We start from the raw sequence: 22,169 nt of genomic DNA on the forward strand, positions 1-22,169 counted from the left end.
ATGAGTCGGTTTGGAGTATTTTGAGAAAAATAATAATAGTAGGAAAACCGACTTTTATTCCAGAAGGCTCCAGACTAACTCGGTCTCGGGAAAAATTCGACCCTACTTCAGACAATTCACACGCAGTAAGTGATCGCCACATTCTACTGGCCACTGCATAATACCAAATGAGGCCTAACTGAATGGACAGGAAAGTGCGTGCTAACGTAATCCTGTATAAAACAAAACAAAAATGACAGCGCGCGGTCCTCAGTTGCTGAGACGCGCGGTCTTTGGAGTTTTTGTTGTTGTTTATCAAGCGCCTTTGATTGTTTTAAAGGCGCTTAATAGGCGCACACTAATTTTGCATGCGTGCAAAAGAGGTTTTTGATGCGCGTGTTGTAAATTGAACTCGGACCATTACTGCGAGTAGCCAGAACACGAAGCGCTAGTTTATACAGGCCGCTCCCATAGGACAACACTGTACAATCAGAGGGACAACCATTACAACTCATCCCGCCGTCAAAGCGTAGCCGAGTTATCCCCGAGTCCGAGTTTAGCCTGACCCAGTTTGGGTAAGTACCGAGACTGAACCTTTTTGGTTGATATTTCGCATTTTCGTCGTTACCCATCGAATATCTTGTAATAACATCGTTATCCTGCACATTTCCTAAGCATACGTTCACATTTGGGAGCGAAATTTGACAACTTTTGCAGGCGTACCAGAACTTTGTTTGGGCTTTAATCATTACATTTTTTTTTTTCTCTGTCATTCATGCCAGGGCGAGGGATATCAAAAGAAGGAAACCTGCTCAGGCCAAGTTGTCTCTTGCACCATGCCATCAAATTGTCATTACTATCACTAATCTTTTTTTCCCTTAAGTCCCAAAGTCGGCTTACGTCTTATACACAGGTGCATCTAAACACGGAACTTAACGGTATGTATTTTCAACTCTAAAAGAGGCTTATTTTGCAGATGAAATGAATGGAGATTCGTTCCGATAATGATTTGCCAAAATTGTGAGACTGCCGTGCCATGTCCTTTCTTGTCACCGTTTTGGGTCTGCATGTCGTAGCGTGCTGGTATTTGACGCTGTGGTTATCGTCGGGTTTGACAACTGTGCATGGTCTAATGTAATGCCCACATACTTGGCTTTATGTTGTGTGGTTTGCATGGGCCAATACCGGCCATCGCTTAAGCGGGAACATCGCTTAAACGGGAGGAAAATGCGTCTCCCGACCCCTCCCGATAAAGCGGTGAGCACTGTACTGATACCTTAATAACTTTTGTGTCAGTCGGGAACTTTTCACTGAACGATGAATTTACTTCAGCATACTGTAAAAGTGGACATTTTCCATGGTGGAAATTTTCACGAAACATAAAACTAGCGCAAAAATAAAAGTGCGAAGTCTATGCTTCAAACTAGTATATGCAATATTTATATATATTTTTTATATTCTTGATTTAAAGGCAGGCATGCTGTCAGGATATATGTGGAGGGCTCGGGTTCACTTAGCTCTCTAGCACTCATCACACCAAAAGCAGACTAGGGCAGCACACACGTGTTACCTGGAAGGAGTCCCCTGGCTAACTAACTTGTAGCCAGTTTATTCTTCACATAATTTGGCATGGGTTTACATGTAAATCTGGGTTGTAACATAAATATTCATATACAAAATCAACATTTGTAGGGACTTATTTTGAACCATTTATTATCAGTGTATCCCCTATTCTGTTATAACAGTTACCACCCCTCTACACACCAATACATCAACCCACACCACATACATATTCACATCCACATGCATCCACGCACCCTACCTATCACAGACACACCACATATCACATGACATTTTCCCACTCTTTCACTTCTCACCCATTCAGTCAGTCCGCAGCGCGAGCGAAAACGCACGTATTTATTCAAGTCGTATGCACGGCTGAGCGGTGCTTGCATACGTAATGAGCAGATACATGGTCATGAATAAATCCGTGTAGAACGAGTATTTCTCGTCAGTTTTCGACACTTTTAGTATCGACTGAAAGAGAAAACATAAGCAAATATGCTCATGATCAAAATAAACGGAAAAGAAGAATATAGAATATCAAAATCCCTCTCGAAGTTCGGTATTGCATTCAAAAATATTCCTTCACGTTTGACGCCAAAAAACTAACCTGAAATCTTTCATGCCCCTCTAAAATATGGTGAAGACTATGTCCGCTAATGTATATAGTATCACAATAAGGGCACGTTTTCCCATCTTCATTTCAATACGGGTCAGGAACTAGCAAAATTCAGAGACATGTCTAGCGTCGAGTTTAAAAAGATTATCCTCGCATTCGCACCGGAATTCTGGGTCTGTGATTGGTCGAAATCTGTTGTAAGACGTGGCGTGTCGCATTGCGTAGTATCCATTGGCTGCTGACTCAATGCTGTGAGTTTTAAATGTTAGGTTCCAGATTGTGATAGAATTTTCACTCTCTATACAAAACTTGAACTTTACACAGGAACCAATGATGTGTATGTGAGTGTGCACTTACAATGACCCTGAACAATGGACCTGGCTGCCACCTGTCCCAAGCTCTGCTGCAAGGCACATGAATGCTTAATCAATTATTCATGTGGATTGCCCCGAGCACTGCTAGTCTGAATTCTTGACACAGGGTGAAATGCATGCACATGAAAGAAGTAAGCACATGTTTCCATGTGCTTGCACACACCACATTTCAGAATGAACTAAGACTAGCTGCGATAGTGGAATTCCTCATGAAACATTCCAATCCTGGCCATTGTCCACGACCATTGTCTGGGTATCAACAACACATTCCACGCGTGTTCATTCACTACCCCAATTCCAGTAAGAAAACATAACTTGCCTTGTTTTCAACAGGAAAATTCACAACCTTAAAAATGGTGCCCCTCTTCGTTTTTTAATTGATCATACTCGCTCAAGTTTCACGATTGTGAAATCGAAGAAATTACGGAGATCTATTTTCAATACCAGTCAGGAACTAGCAAAACATCAAACTATGATCTAAAAGCTTCTTGAACATTGGCAAAATAATCGTTTACTTTGATGCTAAAATGGACTACTATATTGACATCAAAAATAGAGAAATTAGGTATCAAATTAATGAGCATAATCAGCTCTATAACTTAACTAACCACCCTGGGTCAAACAATGCACTGCGAAAGCTATGAAAGCTGTTGTTGCGACCTCTGCAAAAACTCTCGCAAAGTATCGCGAAATCTCGTCAGTCTCAAGGGCACAAACTGCGTAAACGTGATTCTGAATAAAATTGTCGTTTGTGCCTCATTATCGCACACGCTGCGGACTGACTGCATTGGTCCCTGTAATACTGAAAACATGCCCAAATCACCCAAGCCTACACATCATTTACATATTATGAATATTTAGTTTCAAACTTTGTTCCCTTATTTGCATGTTTTCTTATGTTGATTTTGTATATGAATATTTATGTTACAACCCAGATTTACATGTAAACCCATGCCAAATTATGTGCAGAATAAACTGGCTACAAGTTAGTTAGCCAGGGGACTCCTTCCAAGTAACATGTGTGTGCTGCCCTAGTCTGCTTTTGGTGTGATGAATGCTAGAGAGTTAAGCGAACCCGAGCCCTACAACTGGTGGCAGCGGTGTGTTTTTCTAGCCCTCTTTTCCCCAGAAAAGCAGGCAGCGCGGACCAGCAGCCACTGATAGCCAAATTTCAGGCTATATTTCCACCCTTCTTCGATATTTTTGAAGTGATTTTGAAGTATATCTGATGTGATTTGTAGTTTTCTTCACGTCTGCTGGTCCTGTAGTGTGTGTGAATTTGTCTTTGCAATACGAACCCGTAGTATTTGTGGCTCTTCAGAAATGACATGCTAGAGCGAATACAGCTTAGAATACAAAAGAGACAGAGATCAAGACGGACAGAATGATAGACAGACAGACAGACAGACAGACAGACAGACAGACAGACAGACAGAGATACATACTGTTATCCAGAGCTGCTGAGATGAAATTCCTCCCCATCTCAGAGATGATCCCCACAAATGTTGCCACGACATCCACGTCTCGCTCGGTGGGCGTGCCCCTCTGGAAACAGAAGTGTCATCGCATCATCGGTTTTATAAAAAAAAATCCCAGCAAACATGTGGCAAACGAAATACAATGTATAGTAAAAGCTATTAGTTTTGTGCACAGATATTTTCGCAAGCGAGGTCACAGACATTTTCGCATTATGATGTTGTTTTTTCCCCTCTAAACGAATCATGGTTATCATGGACAATCATGCAGAGGTACAGTTGTATGCACACAAACTACACAATAGAATGAACGGAGTGCAGTGACAACTTCACTCTTGCAAGGGGTGAAAATTCCACTTTAGAAATGAATCACACTGACTGTGTCGGTATCACATTGGTTACTTATTTCTTATTCATGCTCTTCAGAATTAAACCTCTGGCTTTGGAAAGAAAGAATGAAAACACAACAACAAGCAATTACTCCAGGCCGTATACTGTAATAATGAGTTACAGGTATTCCCATTTTACATATTCTTGTCGGCTACACCGGGTGTAAAAAAAAAAATGAATGTGTACCTTTCACAAAAAATCCATTCTCTTTGTTATGCTGACAATGCATGCTTGAGGCAAAAAGTGATAAAACTCCTTCTACATCGAATGATGGACACCACAAACGTAAATCGTGAGAGCTTGTATCACATCATCACTCCAGAAAACATCCAAAGTTAGATCATCATCCATGAACCGATCAATTCCAAACTTACCGTGAATTCTTCCAGTACTGGCTGTATTTCAGATATCATTCTTTCCACTGCAGCCTACAATTGAAATATGTGAGCATAAAAGTATCACCATGACAAGTGGTAAAAGTGAGGGAGGGGAGATATAAAGAAGTACTGCAAAAGTGCGTGGGTAATTTTTGACACTCAGCCGAGTAAGGTGAATTTCACATGCTTTTAATTCTGTGGAGTCAAACTATGAAGTAGTATTACATATAGGAAGCAAAATTTTCCATGTGCTTTTATTTTTGTGCTAGTTGCACGTCTCGTGAAATACGCATACATTTCCACACCGGGTAATTTCCACTTTCAGAGTAGTTATAGTAGTGGTTGTAGTACAGTAGTAGTTATGATAATTATAGTAACTATAATCATAATTATCATCATCATCATCATCATCATCATTGTAATCATAACAACACCAGTAGTCCTAGATGTAGTTATAGTTCTAGTAGTGGCAGTAAGTTCTAGCAGTATTTTGAAATATGCTTGATTTTCTACGCATTCCAGAAACATTCTAGCCTCAAGCTTGAACCTGGCTTCACTGAAAACAAGAGGTATCAACTGAAACAAAAACTGCCCAGGCCGGACAATGTACAAAAGACCCCCACCGATGCACTCACCTTGATGTTTTCAGGCGTTGCCGCTTGACCGTCCAGGGTGCGCGTGCGGACGTGCTCGGCCAGCTGCGGCCGGATGCGTCCCATAGGCGACATGTTTCCCATGAAGAGGAGGACCATGTCGGACATGGTCAGGCTGCGCTGCAGGACATTGAACAGGTCGCCCACCATTCCTGGGATGTGGTCGGAAGAAGGAGAAGGAGAAGATGAAAAAAGTTGTGCATGACAGGAAGTACAGGTGGATATCTTTTCTCATTCCTTGTAGACAGAGTTTAAAACTGTGGTGGCTAACAGTAAAACACTGTCAATCTTTCTTGCTGTGTAACAATATGGATTTTTAAAAAAATCAAGAAGAGCTGTACATAAAACTTTTGCAAATTTTGCTGTTACTACCAGATTATGAAAATACAAATATTACTGTGGTATTACAACATTTTTTAGCATGATAAATCCAGTGACTTTGAGATATCCATAACTATGAAGCATTGCTCATTGCTCATGAGCATGGCTCATTTTCAATCACAAGTTATTTCACAGCTTCCATCTTCCATGATATTAGAGACAATGGCATCACGTACACTGAACATAAAATGCATTTTATAGATAGTGAGAATGTGACATGTAACAGTCTATGAAAGATCTGAGGAAACAAGCGCCTCACCATCCCCAAACGAGTGCTCCAGGGACAAATTGGTCAGAAACTGCTCCACGGTGGGGCTACTGGCCCCGGGCATGACGCTGGCCTGGGTGGCCATCATGATGGCCGAGTAGAGCTGCTGGGCTGAGAAGTTGCCCCCACCACTGCCGCCGCCAGCCCTGGGTGCCTGTCTGACCACTTGGGGCCCGGCACGTGGCTGACCCCCCACCTGGCCGCTTCCGACGTTGACGACCTCAGGGCCTCGCATGTGGGCTTGGACTAGCACTGGAGAGGGAAGTAACAAGGCGGTGCATCATGGTTTATATACCTAAAACGAATGCAGCTATCCGATTGGTCGATTGCTCATCACGTGACATGCTGTTAAAAGTTCCAACGCATGCTGTCGCTGTCAGTTGTGCAATTTTGTTTGAGCAAAAATGGATATCACATGGCTAACGTCACCCACTTCCTCAGACTCCCATGTTAAACTCAAAGAAAGAGAAAAGGGAAAGAGAAATGGGCTAGCTGACAGACAGTGGAAGGGACAGAGAAGGAATAATTGGGAGAAGAAACAAGAGACCAAGGTGTCTGGCTCTCAACTGAGTATTACAAATTCACTTTCCACGTATTCTTGCAGACTATTACCTACAAATATAGCAATAGCTCACTTGAGCCTTGGCTCAGGTGAGCTAAAAAGCAAAAGGAAAGAAGGTAAGAGAGACAGAGAAGGAGCCCTCCAGCTAGAGTTAAAGGGTTAAAGGCAGCCGATCGCCATCCCTTATGGTACGTAAACTCCGAACGACCGAAGTTTGTGCATGCAATTGCGCAATGCCAGACTCGGTGCTATATCCACAAACGTGTGGGACAATGCTGCCGCTGAGACACGTGTGTGTGTGTGTGCGTGTGTGTGTACGCATCATACACAAACATTGTCACCGCGAGCTGCGGTGATTGGAGGAGAGAGGCCAGAAGACGCATGGCTCTTTTGGCCTCTCTTCATGCGCATGCGCACTGAGAGTGTGCGTCCATTCGGAAGCTCTCGTGGCTCGCTCGGACAGCCATTTTGGGTTAGGAGATTTGTAGCATAGAGCTCTTGTACGTTAGCGTGTTGTTCGCTGACCCATTGAGCCAGCGCTATTCTCATTCGGGGTCACTACATTTGATACAGAATGGGGGTGACAGCGTGTTGCGTTCGTCTCCGTGCTGCACAAACCACTCGCCACGACTGAGTGCCTTTAAGCATTATAAACCCCAACAAAGCGTGTGTTCGTATCCTTCTCAATGGGATTCACCCTTTGAAGAAGTTGTACGGTGGCAAAATTTGGTGTGCGAGAACTCTGATAGACACATCCCTAATCAAAACAAAAGAGCCGGAAAAAAGAAAATCCATCCTGGGTGCAGGAGCCTTTCTTCTCTTACCTGGTGCATTAGCCTGGCTGCTAAGAGCGCTCACAAGACCACCAACGATGTCATGGAAGGCCTGTTCCTGAAAATGAAGGAAATTTGAAAGAAAGGAACATTGAATAATTATTTCATTCTTATTGAATTATCAGAAACAAAATGGATGAAATGCAAATGTGCATACTACTACTGCTGGCAATGTATCATGCAAGACCTGTAATGAGTAACAAGAAACATAACCTTTGCATGAAAGCAGCAATGCTAAAGAGGAGTTTCTCTGTGCATTTGTTTTTTGGGTAACAATAGCCCACCAAAGATGCACAGGTCATTGGCTGAGAATGATAAGGGTGTTAAGTTGCCACTAAAGCCATAGTGTTCGAGGCACCTTAACGCCCTTATCATTCTCAGCCGACAAGGTGACCTTTATCCTCTGGTGAAGTAAAATATGAATATATGAGTTAGGATAACTCAGTAAGAGATAAAACTACACAGAGAGCTGGTATCAAGGGGAGCACATACTTCCATGGCATCATCTGGGTGGACATCGGGAGCAGTTGAGGGTTGCTCTTGTACCCCGTCCTGTGCCCCTGCCCCTGCCCTTGGCTGCTGCTCCTGACGCTGCTGTGATTGTGGCTGCTGCGGCGTCTGTTGCTGGGGATGCTGCTGGCCCTGTCGCCGTTGGTTACCGGCAGTCATCAGGGGCGTGCCTCGGTGCCGGGAGTTGCAGGGGAGGTGCGGGTCCCACTGCAGCAGCGTCCAGGGGTTGAAGGTGTGGAAGGGCTGCCCGGCGTTGCCCCCCGGGGGTGTTGTTGAGGTGTGGACTCCGCCTGTGGACCGCTCACTGGTTGGAGCAGAGGCTGAAGAAGAGGTTGACGTTGTGTTTGTTGTAGCACTGCCAGATGGAACTAAAGAAAAAAGAAGAATAGATGGTTGGCAAATTCTTAGTCAGAAACACAACAGGCATTACAATCCAGGCCAATATTACTCAGTCATAAGATGATGAGGACTATATTGCTTGATGATGATAATGATAAAATAATTATAATAATGTTCATAAAAATAACAATGATAGTGATAACATCACTAATGATAACAATGATGATAGTAAAACAGTATAATGGTAATGACAATTATATACCTCATAAGTGAGATTCGTATCACTGATTGGTCAAAAGTATATCATGTGACAAGGTGTAGTCCCGTCTATCTTGCCTTAGGGTTTTCATGTAAGTGATAGAAAGGCAAAACCCTCGTGATAGAAAGGCAAAACCCTCGTGATAGTAAGTCAAAACCCTCGTGATAGAATTTGTAAACCCTCCGCGACTATTGTACACATAACAAGTACACTAGACTTCGCGCACGGTGTCCGCAACCCCTCCAAGGACGTTCACTACGCGCATCCTATACAACACATGCACAATCATCGCACTCAGTGAGCGCACAGCAGGCATGTTTCAACATGGCATGATGATCGAGCGATCTTCCGTGATTTGAAGTGAGCTGAATCAAAGATCGTACACTTTGTCTTTAGGATTTCTTAGGATCCCGAAGCAGAGACAAATCTCAGCATGTTGGAAATATCGAATTAAAACACGAGCGACGGGAAACTGGACGTATACTGTAATCTTCTGCCAAGATTTTATGCAGGAGCTCGCCGAAGGCCGTGTGACTTACCCACTGTGAGTGATTACCGTGCGTTTTAGGTAGTCTACGAAATGCACGAAAACCATGCAAGCGAGCGCTGTGGCCTGATTTTAGGGCTAACGTTAGGCCTAACAGTTAGAATTTACTTCGTATTTGCCTAGCCCTAGATCTTGGTTAAGTCTTAAACGATGAGGTATATAAAACAAATATTAACTGCTCTGTATTCGGATGGTGGTGGAAATTATCACTCCCTCGGTGCTTTTAATACCGACCCCTCCATCACCCCTCGGCTAACGCCTCGGGGTGATAGAAGGGTCGGTATGAAAAGCACCTCGGGAATGATAATTTCCACCATCATCCTCATGAGCAGTCAATATTTGTATACTATCTACGTATCAGCAGTAATAACATCTCCCACTATAATGATTCTGTACACCTGTACAATGTTTCTGCTAACTGAAGATCTGCAGTGGCAGCGAATTCCTGACTGTTTGAGTAGGTACCTGGTTGTGATGGTGATCTCATAGACTGCTGGGGCTGAGATCTCGGCTGCTGTTGCTGTTGCTGTGGCTGCTGCTGCTGCTGCTGCTGCTGTTGTTGCTGCTGTTGTTGTTGCTGCTGCTGCTGTTGTTGCTGCTGTTGCCGTGCTCCGTTCACGGCCGCCTGAATCTGCTGGCTGATGATCTGAGCGAAGCCCTGCATCACGTTCGAAGGCAGGCCACCAGCTGCGGTGGAAAAAGATAAGTGGGTCAAAATCATGATCTACAGATGTCCTTCCACCTCTTGTGAATGAGTGATTTATATAAACATCGTTTGGACAAGTCTGTCACTTTGGCAGATAGAGATTTTAAAAGCATCACATACAACACATACGTCAATGGGAGGGCAACATACAAACTGTGTGACCAGCTGAACTACTAAGTATCACATGAGAGATGGCTCAGCCACTTTCTTTCATCAACAGACTTCCTGTTCATAGCAACCTTGCTTTAAAACAAATGAACCCCCCCCCAAAAAAAAAAAAAATAGTGTAAAGAGTGACATCATCTTTGATTATCTCATAGGTATACCTCCAGTGTCGCATGAAAAGATTATATTGTAATCATATAAAATTATAACATTATATCATACCCTGTAGACAACATGACCAGCACAAGCAAGCACATGAAATCTCTCTCCATTTTTGTATGATGCACAGGCAACTAGCTTGAAGACGCAGTGAAGAAAAAGCAATCGATTCAAATATGCACTGCTGTAACGTACACTATGTACCCCATCTTTCGGCTTTGGTTCTGCTTTTTATAAGGGTATGGTTAAGTAAATGTGGCACACACAGAGTGTTGTATACAGAATTTTTCATGTTTTGCACGGTGACACCCACCTGTGGTGGTTCTGGTCTGCTGAATGGTGATGCCAGAAGGCAGGGGCATGCCGGGAGCCAGGCCTGGTATCAGCCCAGGGGGAAACATGCTGGCTGGGAAGGGGGCAAATCCAGGCCTGGGGGGTCCCTGTTGTGGCGGTGGCGGTGTTGGGCCAGACTGGCCAGATCCTGGGGCCGAAGAGGGCGTGGAGGACGTCGACTGGGAGGTGGATGTGGTGGAGGTGGTCGTCGATGACGAGGATGAAGGAGTGGTCGAGGTGTTGGACCGTGCTTCCCCTTGATTGTTGTTATTGCCTCCATTGGAACCTACACCAGAAAATACATGCACACTTGAATCATCAATGTCAAGTGTCGGTACCATGATAGTGTTAGTGTTAGTGTCCCTACTATGACAGTGTTCACATCAGTAATATGATAGTGTTACTGTCAGTACCATGACAGTATCAGAGCCAGTATCATGACAGAGTTGGTGTCAGTAAGACAGAGTAAGGGTCAGTATCATGACAGTGTTAGTGTCAGTACCACGACAGTGTAAGTGTCAGTACCACGACAGTGTTAGTGTCAGTACCACGACAGTGTTAGTGTCAGTACCACGACAGTGTTAGTGTCAGTACCACGACAGTGTTAGTGTCAGTACCACGACAGTGTTAGTGTCAGTATCACGACAGTGTTAGTGTCAGTATCATGACAGTGTATGTGTCAGTACCCCGAGAGTGCAAGAGTCAGTACCATGATAGTGGTAGTGTTTATAGTATAATGACGGTGTCAGTGTCAATACTAATAGACAGTGTCAGTGTCATTAGCATAACATAGTATTAGTGTCAGTATTTTGACAGTGTTAGTGTAAGGATAATGATAGGTGTACTAACAAGCAAGTCGGTTTTTAAATTCACAGAGATAAGCATTTGTGTTATAATAAGTATTCAAAAAATCCTTATAACTGGCACTTGCCAGCACATCTACCTGATAGCAACAAAGTGTTCATTACAGCCTAGTATTGTCAATGCATTTAACGCAAAACAATGAAATGGATGCTTTCTCATGTGACGTGCCATTCTGGCTACCTGGTCTATGCATCTACATTCTTTGGTTGAACATGAATTCAACAAATTGCTACATCAGGCAAGCTAATGCATCATGTCACTGCAAAGTGCCTAACAAACTGGGGGAAAAAAATAAAGGCTATCTGTACAAATGTGCACAACCTAATTAAAAACTGGCTTATACTTTTCTCAGACATGAATATAACACAAACATGCATACAGAACTAGCCAGCAACATAAAAATGAGGACATCCCAAATGGAGGATACCTCATGGCTTCTCACCAGAAGTGACAGTGACGAAAGCCTGGGTGCCACCTTGTGTCTGCGCCCCACCCGACGTGGAGAAGGGAGGAGGAGGAGGAGGGGGAGGAGGAGCAGCCGCCGCCCTGTTGCCTGGGACACCAACCGTCGCCTGATTGGGATTGACCCCACCAATCTACCAGCAGAAAAATTGAAGAGGGACACAGTGTGGGAAAAAATTGAAGTGATAAATGTCCGCCAAGATGGATTCAAAGTACAAAAATTAAACAGATGAATGTACTTTCAAGAAGAATATTGGGGTTTCATTTTTCTCAGTATTGTTCAAAAACAATGAAAATTTTGACATGCATTTATCATTCTTGACATTTGCCCTTCAAGCTGCTTAACACACACACACACATATGTACATATAAAAAATACTGGTAGTTTTTATAACCACTTTTTTTTTAATTTGCAAAATGAATACAAAGAGAGAAATTTAACGGCCTTTTCGTGACACTCCTGTTGTGTGTCTGTAGTACAAATGACAATGCTGTGGTAATAACAATAAAGGCAGGGCCCTCCAAGGAAATATTGCTTACACTGAACAGGCTACCCTGGGTAAGTGAAACCATATCATAATTTTAAACATCAATGCTACGATTAAGTTTAATATCGAAAGTGCTGGCTTACACGGAGTGGAATGCGTGGGACTGTGGATGGAGGGGCCGGCGCACGGATGGTGCGGGGCGGCTGTGCAGACAGGTCCACCATGAACTCTGAGAAGGCATGGTTCATGTGACCCAGTGTGTGCAGGACCTGGTTGCACAGGTTGACGGTGCTCTGGGCGTCGCGGCGGTCTTGCGCCTGAGAAACATCAATTTCATGGGGTAAAAAAGGTTAAAAAAAAGTAATCTTCTCAAATACGACATAATGTACAAGGATACAACAGCATTCTTGTCACACTTCAATAAAGTTGGTGTGGTATACCTGTACAAGGACACAACAGTATTCTTGTCACACTTCAGTAAAGTTGGTGTGGTATCTTGTAGTTCTGATACAGAGTAACCCCTAGCAAAATCCCATTTCTCATAACTTATCGGTCAGGACAGCTTTCCAATTCATTTTAGGTCGGCACTATAAAAGGGCAATGTTTAACTATGAATGTTTCCACTGAAAAAATCTTAGCTGCGAAGTCCTGCATGGTATCAGTCTTTGTCATTGTGTAAATCATATGAAACTGCTTTAACAAGTGTAAAAATTTGTGAGCAACAGAATTACCATACTTATGTCCCATAGAAAGTGGTGTTTGAATCAACTATCTAGTAAAAAGTTTTCTGGCATGATATTCGTTCATAGATCTCTTGATAGTGTCAGCATAATTCTCAAAAGTTTTGCAGGCTGGACTGTTTTCTCTACTTTTGAACATCATCCCACAGCTCAGTGAGCAAAGTTTGACAATGTACCATCACAAGTTTGAATATATTGACTTTAACCCTAAAAAGGCCGCAACTACTCCACCGCGCGAAATTTTTTGACCGCGCCGTTCGCTGACTTTTTACTTTCAAGTCTCGCGCATCTTTTGACACCTTTTTCGCGAAAATCGCGCATACCGTTACGAAGCTACGTGACCTTTTATACATGCCTGTCAGACCGAAAATGGCTCAAAAACGTGATTTTGTGTATAAAGTCTATGCAAATGGAGTTTTCTCTTCTTATTCATAAAGATATGATTATTTTCACTTTCATAGGCTGAAACTAATTAATTTTAGCATAATTATGCTTGAAATAGGTTCTGTCATAAATTTTGAGGAAAAAAAAGGATAAAACAAAGAAATACATAAGAAATTCATAAAACAATAAAATACATAAGAAATTGAGTTTGATACCAGATTTTTTTTTCATGTACATTGTTAGGAATGCTACAAAGAATATTATCACCAAAAATTAGGATTCTAGGAGCTTTAATTTCTGATTTAGAGCAAAAAGTATGATTTTATGCATATATTAACATAATTAATCATTATGATGAAAATTTCCAATTTTTTTGGTATAGTATGGTAGATTACGCCACAGGTAATGTATGTGCCAATTTTCATGGCGATTGCGCGAGCGACAGCCGAGATCTCAAGGGGGGGTTGAATCAACCCCTCCCCGGCCACAGAACACCCGAAAAAGCCCGGCCTGGTTAGGGTTAACCTGTTGAAGACGAGTCCTGAGTATACTCGGGCAGGTGCCTATAGGAAATGCGTGTTGTAGCAAAATCAGTCCATCCTCAATGGGTTAACAAACTAGTTGAGACGTTTAAATCTCTTTTATGCAAGTCTCAATTGAGTAGTTGTGCATGACACATCACAATTGCCAACAGTCTTCCAAAAATGAATACATGGCAATACACGCATGCGCAAGTTATGGCTATTTCGCACATGTTTTGGTCCAAGGTGAACTCAATCTAGACCATAGAATGCGCTTTAAAACCACCTTTGTGAATTTGGACAAAGGTGCTTCCAACCTATAGTGTTTTCTTGCCAACATGCACACCTAAAATTCCACCCTGCTGGTAAACTGTTCACATATTGCCTTCACACCATCACCCCACCTAAGTCTAGCAGGTTTTGAAACTCACCGAAGAGAAGGTGGGATCTGTCCTGAGAATCTCCTGGTAGCGTTGGAGGTGCGGATTGAATCGCCGCCACAGGCGCTGCAGCTCTTCGAGGCCACCCACCAATGTTGTCACTCTGGGATACCTAGGCGGCAACAATCAAGTCCAACTTTAGGTACAGTATCAGAGTCTTGGGTTGCCTTCGAGCGCTCAAACGCAAACCAAACCATACCATGTTGTGCTACATTTGGAACGTTTGAGCGCTCTGTTGAGAAAGACAAATATTAGTGGGACTTCATTTTCAAGCCTCCATACTTACATATTTAGTATAGATTATGATGGCCAGAGGTTTGCTTCTCTGGAAAGTAGACAGCCTCCATTATGTGAGTTCACGGAGATTTTCAACACAATATTAATCACCTGAACATATGTTGACTCATTACTCAAACATACAAAGTTTAGTGTGTATTTGTGCAAGCATGTAAGTATGTTGTCACAATAAAATACAAGATAACAACAACAACAACAACAACAACAACAACAACAACAACAACAACAACAACAACAACAACACCAACACCAACAACAACACCAACAACAAGAAGAAGAAGAAGAAGAAGAAGAAGAAGAAGAAGAAGAAGAAGAAGAAGAAGAAGAACAAGAACAAGAACAAGCATAGCACACAAACACAACGGACTGAACCAGACTATGTATACCACCGATTATCATCAAACAATCACCTGGAATTCGATGGAGCAGGGTTGGTCTGTGTTCCCGTGGACTGAGCATTTGTACTACCACCACCACTCCCGGTGCTGGCACTTCCACTGCCGCTTCCACTGGTTGGTCTCTGATCCGCAGCACTGGAGCTTGGAGCCGATGGGGTAGTGGTAGTGGTGTTGGTGGAGGAGGAGGAGGAGGAGGAGGAGGAGGAGGAGGAGGAGGAGGAGGAGGAGGAGGGGGATGCAGTTGCCGTGGTAGCGGGTTGGCTCTCTGTTGCACTAGTGTCCATGGGCTCCTCGGGTTCCATGGGCGACCAGGAGCTGGAGGTGGGTGTGGATGCCGTAGATGTTGACGTTGATGTCGAAGTCGATGTCGACGTCGAAGTGGTAGATGCCGTCTGTGTGCTAGTGGTAGCAGACTGTCCCGATGTTGTGTTCTGTGGATCACATGCTGGTCTGTTTTCGGCACCCTCCTGGGTAGGGTGAATTGCCTACATGAGGCGAAAGTCGGGTGGTGGGATTTCAGTTTCTAACCAGGTCTAATCTACGAATGTTGCAATAGAATAATAAGCCCTTCCTCTTTCGCCTGAATTTATCAGAAGCTTTTTCTCTAAAGTAGTCATGTCATACCTCCATTACCACTAACTCGATTTATATGCCAAAATTTCCAAAAGGGAAAGCAACCAGGATGGGATACAAAACCACGCAAAATTATCTTGACATTGCCCATGACACCAGGTCCGGAATCATGTGCAGAGTGTAGATACATACGATGTATGCCTCATCATGGGCATGGACTATAAACAGTATTTATGGTTCATGAAGGGTGAATTCATGTGAGATGTCCAAAACCCACATATTTCAGTGAAAACGTAGCTACCTAAACCACAGCACTGATAGGCCATAATTGCAGCACCAAAATCAGTGAACAATTTCAAGACAACATGGGCACACTAGACGACCCATCATATTGGTGCACCTCAATTTTCTTTTTCTCTTTCTTTTTCTTTTTTACCTCCAGTCTGTTGATGAGGTTGTCGGCGTGGTGTATCATGGAGAGGATGTTGAACATCAGCATGTGGGACTCGCTCTGGAGAGCCAGTGCCGGTAGGACAGGGCCAAGGTTGATGTGAACGTCTACTGAAGTCCCATCTCTCTAAAATGTGAAATAAAACAAGAAAAACAAAAACAAACACAGTTATCATAGAATTAAGAGAACTCTATATCTCATTGATTTTAAATAACATTCGTTTTTCTCCTATTTCCTGTTGCTCTTTGAAATGTTGGATCTTATCATATTGGATATGATGTTGGATCCTATCATTAAAGAAAAAAAAATAGATAAAAGATGAGAATTCTTTCACTGAATTACTGAACAGATGTACCTTACTTTTCAATTATTTGTTGTCATAGCTGTTTCAAAAGCCCATTAAGGAGCATTGTGAATCATTTCATCATGCCATGTCTGAAAACTGCTAGCATAGTTCTGGGCCCCTTGCAGTATTTCTTTAATCTAGCATACTTCCGATCCTGGGGAGAATATTCCGAGGTAAAAGGGACTTTTCTTTTGCATTGATATGTTTAACCCATGATCACATTACCTTCCCTCCCTGGATGTGAATGCAAAGTTACAAGAGAATTCTTCTCAAGAAGATAATTACTGGGATAAATGCAATAAAACAACAGTCAAAATTGGAGTAGAATTACAAAGCCAGCAATCCAGATTTGATCATTTGAGTGTCAGCAAGATTTTTTTTCCCTTCAACTTTCTCCACATGCATGTTTAACGGGGACATCACTTTTTCTCACAGAATCTCCTTGATGCAAAAAACTAATTCTGTCAAACAAATATGCAAGGTCCGTTTGCCCTTTAACTACGCAAATGTGAAGATCCATGCAAGTAACAAACCACGATAAACTTCTTTGAAGCTAGAATACTGTTTGATGCCAGGTTAGAAGATTTACCGAGAGTCAGTTGGTCGTTACTTTAACTAAACTCCACTTTCGTGACTTTAAAACAAAATCTTTATTCTTGTGTAATTCAGATCAAAGAGTGTTAATGAGGAATGAATGCTCACTGATGATTGTGATGTCACTCTTGCATTCCTGCCAAGATCACCCATAGCACCGAGAATGTGCTGCACGATGTTCTAGAAAAGAAAACAAAAACAAAAGCAAAACACAATTAATTACTTGTGAAGCTTATTACAACCTGAATGGGCTCTTGTAAACACTATTTAGACAGCGATAATACTCCTGTATACGCCAAATATTTCGTGAGGTTTTCATTTTTGCGAATTTCACGAGTCAGGTGCTATTCGCGAAATTAAAGACACACGAAAATATTGACTCTGATCCCGACGTGAATGTGATGTACGCGTGAACACTTCTCCGTTCAGTACAGGACTCCATCATGATCGCGAATTGAACCACTCGCGAAATCGTCGGGAATTCCCGATTCACGAAAATTTAGATTCACGAAATATATGGCGTATACAGTATTTAGACAATAATTAGCTGCAATCACATTTTGAGAGGGGGGGGGGATGAGGGTGATTCCAGCCGCACAGCCACTTCAGATGCACAAATTCAATATCCGATCACTTTAACACTAAACTTCCTTACTTAGCACCAATCAACACACCATGGCAGAGGGCAGCTTTGTGAATTATTTGTCTTGCTCAAGGACATACGTAAGTGTAATGACAGAACTCAAACCCCCTGTTCTTCTACTTGAGGAGTGCAGAACAGAACGAACACTAGACCATAGCACTATGTACACATGTCCACTCACTTGGACTTCATTTGAGTTGGCCAGACCAGGCTGCTGGGGCGGGGTGGTGCTCGTCGATGAGGACCCCGCTCTGCCGGACTGCGAGGTCCCACCGCCCTGAGATGCTCTGGCCGTGGAGGCCGCTGGGCGCGGGGGCGCCTTCTCCACCAGGTGCATGGTCTTTCCGTGAAGGTCATAATCCTTGAGCTTCTTCTCATCCTTCAGGACCTGTCCGCAGAAGATGAGGCGCTGGGTGGTGGCGGAGATTCCCTGTTGGCGGAGGAAACGGTATAATTTGAGAAACTCCACTCTACACCCCAAGGGCCGCACCCACGAGGCGGTCCAAATGATTCACTGACTTTCAAATACGCTGTAGCTTGAAATAAAGACAGGTTTCCTTCAAAGTTCTGCACATTTGTTGCCTCTGTTTCACTCCTTTAGATAATCACTGCCCTCCCTTTTCAGATAAATTCATCCATGCAACAACTGCACAAATACTTTTGTATTGATAGGTAAAAAAAACCCAGAAATTCTTACACTAAATAATGATCTTTTTCTTACCATCGTGATGGATTGCAAAAGTTACAACAGAATCTTAAAGTGATCCTGTAGACCAGTATTCATACATATTGGCATATCAATAGTTAATCAAGTGAATCATCACAATTTTTGATTAGGCACAGATTGTGAAGGGTATTTCTTGGGTTTTGTAGATGTCACTTTTTGTAGACATAAATATTCAATTGCCATTTCAAGCACACTTACCACAGACCCTGCAATTCTCTCTTTGAACTCTTTGACGGTCAGCTGTGTGAGGGGTAAAAGAGAAGGAAAGCATGTCTCAAATAATGGGAGCGGAGTGGGGGGGGGGAGGGGAGTTGAGGGGAGGGGACAATCTCGGGGTTCTGCATAAATGCTTGCCCGATTGCCCGAAGCAAGTGAAAATGAAAGTCGGGCAATTGTATTGAAATAATGAGAAAAATGTTTTTGCCCAAATTGAGCAAGCAAAAAGATTTGAAGCCACCTCTTTTCACCACCCCCCCCCCACCCTTCAAACCCATGAAGTCAACCATGCAGATCACTAGAAGCCCAGAGATAACGACTTTAAGTGATTCAATGCACTTTAATTTCATTTCAGCAACCTTCCAACACTTACTGTAAGTGAAGAAGTCCCTATGCAATTGATCACCAATACTCAGTAAATCGAATTACAGCGCAAGTTTGCTATGCAAGCCAACATGTGCTGTTTATGCAAATGATTGTGTTTTATTAAGCATTTGACTTACAGGTGAATTTATTGCTGCCTCATATCTTTGGACTTTCTTTTTAGGGCAAGTAAAATTCATGTTCACGCAAGTGTTCTGCAACCATTAGAAACTTCGCTTGCCCAAGCCACCAAGTGGTTAAAAAAAATAACAACACTTATGTAGCACCCTGCAGTCTGCAACAATCCTCTTTTAGAGATCACAGTTAGCAACAGCTGACAGCAAGTACCATAGCTGAGCAGAGAATCTACGAATTCAATTCCTGTAGAAGAGTATTCAGACAAACTGGCATACCAATGGCTAATCATTTGATCCATTATTCCCCACTGAGATACGGTAAGTGGTCAGGCATAAATTGTGAAGGGTATTCCTCAGGTTTTGTAACTTAATGTCATCTTTGGACCAGTCATTCAATTGAACAATTACTAACCATACACAAACAAACACACAAAAGTATAAATACCTGAGATGTTCAAGGTGTTTTTCACATCAGCTTGAGTATGAATCATTATTACATTGTAGTTAAAGCCAATGAACATTTCTTCATTTACAATGTAGGATTTTTTTTAATCAATCAACGAAAGTAATCAGGTACACATGGTGCCTTCATGCATTAGGTCGTTGCTAAAGTTTTATAACTGACATTGACAGTAGAAATATTGTACATAGGCCTACTTCTGTGACACTTCCTGAATTTACAAAAGCTATGTTGATTGGAACATGATACAGAGCATTAGGCCTACTTTTAAAGGACAAGTCCACCTTCATAAACATAAGGATTGAGAGAATGTAGCAATATTAGTAGAACACATCATTGAAAGTTTGAGGAAGATCGGACATCCGTTCAAAAGTTATGAATTTTTGAAGTTTTTGTGCAGTAACCGCTGGATGAGAAGACTACGGCAGTGTATGAATAACTTAGATGTCACATGCGTACAACAATATAAGGAAAATATAAAGAGATTTTCACAAAATTTCATCTTTTGAAAAAAGTACACATTCCCTTGACTCGTCACCGACATATGTTATGGGTAATATTATTCCCCCTGCCCTTAGAAAGAGGCAAGTCAAGTTCTCTTTTGTTATGCGAAAAAAGTGAAAATATGTTAAATTTTCTTTACATTTTCTTTATACTGTTGTACGCATATGACTCATAAGCTATAGTAGTCTCCTCATACAGCGGTTCAAACACAAAAATTTGAAAAATTCATAACTTTTGCATCGATTGTCCAATTTTCCTCAAACTTTCACTGATGTGTTCTACTAATATTGCTGCATTCTCTCAATCCCTATGTTTATGAAGGTGAACTTGTCCTTTAAGTTATTTGGAATGAGAGCAATTAAAATGAGAAAGAACCATAGATTCTAGTCACCCAGTGCAAGAATCCTAGTTTACTTGGATAGTCTGAAATGATGTTATTATCATCAACACTTGCTGTTTAATATCACTGCAAATTGTTACCAAATGAGAGAGCGTTTTGACAGAGCAATATCAGTGTCAATGAACATGTACATGGTTGTCTTACTTCTTCAGGAACTGAGAACTGCCTCGTCTTGGAGTCCAGGGTTTTGATGGTGATGTCAATCATGGTTGGTGTTCCAAAAACCACCCAGAACTGAACTTCTAGCCTCTCCGCCGCCGATTTCAGAAAGGAATCAACAACTGAAATGCAACACGTTGTAGAGAAAAACAAACAAAAAGGTTTATCGCGTGAGCATCACAGAAATTATCATTAATTTACTGATCATGCTCTCAATTCAAAACACATTATTTTTTCTATCAATATGCTTCAAGTCTACTAACAAGGACATATCTTACCTTAACTACCTGCATGTCTGCGTTTTAAAAAACATGAAAGGCATGCATAGAACTCTACCATCATCCTTTCTTTCTTACGTGAAAAATGCTGAAACAGAAAAATCATTTCAATGGCTGCCAACATCATCAAGTTGAACACTAAATTGACTAATATAGTAATAAGTTAGACTCCTCAAATAGAAGTGAGAAGAACACTTTATCAACATGGCAAATATCGTTCACAAGTATTAACTTAAGAAAATCGGCACCAAGGTTCAACCTCCAGTTCCAAAATTTGACCGCACGTAAAAGTATAGAGTTCTATGCCATATATAGGATCTAGTACCATATTATGGGTAAACTCGGCCTAGGGGCCTAGCTGGTAAACTCAGCCACTTGTAATGTGTGCGCTGGGGGCCGAGTTTACCCGCTAGGCGCTAGGCCGAGTTTACCCATAACTACGGACCAACAGTATAGCCATAGGTTTAACAGGTGAAGGGAAACTCTGTGAACAGGTGCCATGGCAGGGCCATGGTCATGGCGTACCGGGTAGCCTAAATTTACTGCAAAAGTGGAAATTTTCGCAGTGTTGAAATTTTCGCGCATTTCGCGCAACCAGAAACTAGCACGAAAATAAAAGCCCACAAATTTTTTTGCTTGCCATATAGTCCATGGGCCAAGACCCCAAAAATGGGTTATTGGTACCACCAGAGGTGGCAAAACCTTTTTGGTGTCATTTTGTTTGTCGGACATAGATATGCTTATCAAGCTATGATAGCATTTCCAAATGAGTAGCTTATTGGTTAAAAATGAATTTTTACCCAATTTGGTCTCGTTTTTATTTCCCTATGGTGATAAGCACAATCAGGGTATGCAATCATGACTTTCTCACTTTAAAAAATTGTAACTTCTAAAAGAATGCACCAACTGACTTAAAAATTCATATGCAGCATGCTAAGACATCAGTAATCACATGTGGTAAGACAATAGCTAATTTCTTCTCATTTACTGTTAATTATTAAAGGTTAATTACCAACTAGAAATGTCGCTATGGCGACTGGTATGCCTCCGCCATAATGCATGATTCTCCTAATAGGTCTATAGTACATGTGGACAATGTGTGATTACATTTTCACAAAACTGGCAAAATATTAAAATGACATGTTTGTCACAAATGTATCGAATGTTCACCTTCCTTGACCTAAATTTAATTGGATGAATAGGAGAGCATGTATTTGGGGATTTAAGAACTT

The 22,169-nt window shown here is 42.1% G+C and overlaps 1 protein-coding gene across 1 annotated transcript in view; it reads right to left on the bottom strand.

Annotated features, from left to right (window-relative positions):
• LOC139726639 (uncharacterized) overlaps positions 1–22,169 on the bottom strand; it is an 80,335-nt gene that overhangs the window by 52,470 nt on the left and 5,696 nt on the right. The window contains exons 2-19 of the mRNA XM_071637629.1: positions 20,645–20,781; positions 18,619–18,660; positions 17,875–18,123; positions 17,159–17,230; positions 16,096–16,236; positions 15,378–15,571; positions 15,099–15,269; positions 14,383–14,503; positions 12,450–12,623; positions 11,799–11,952; positions 10,473–10,778; positions 9,595–9,816; positions 7,967–8,352; positions 7,466–7,532; positions 6,071–6,331; positions 5,413–5,582; positions 4,775–4,828; positions 3,981–4,080 (exon numbers count right to left, since the gene is read on the bottom strand). Coding sequence (XP_071493730.1) covers positions 3,981–4,080; positions 4,775–4,828; positions 5,413–5,582; positions 6,071–6,331; positions 7,466–7,532; positions 7,967–8,352; positions 9,595–9,816; positions 10,473–10,778; positions 11,799–11,952; positions 12,450–12,623; positions 14,383–14,503; positions 15,099–15,269; positions 15,378–15,571; positions 16,096–16,236; positions 17,159–17,230; positions 17,875–18,123; positions 18,619–18,660; positions 20,645–20,707 — 2,947 coding nt within the window. The 5' untranslated portion in view covers positions 20,708–20,781. The remainder of the gene's footprint in view (positions 1–3,980; positions 4,081–4,774; positions 4,829–5,412; positions 5,583–6,070; positions 6,332–7,465; positions 7,533–7,966; positions 8,353–9,594; positions 9,817–10,472; positions 10,779–11,798; positions 11,953–12,449; positions 12,624–14,382; positions 14,504–15,098; positions 15,270–15,377; positions 15,572–16,095; positions 16,237–17,158; positions 17,231–17,874; positions 18,124–18,618; positions 18,661–20,644; positions 20,782–22,169) is intronic.

This window comes from Diadema antillarum, unplaced genomic scaffold (genome assembly GCF_040938485.1).
Source record: "Diadema antillarum isolate AM-2024a unplaced genomic scaffold, OU_Dant_1.0 seq00000094_RagTag, whole genome shotgun sequence".
Lineage (NCBI taxonomy): Eukaryota > Metazoa > Echinodermata > Echinoidea > Diadematoida > Diadematidae > Diadema > Diadema antillarum.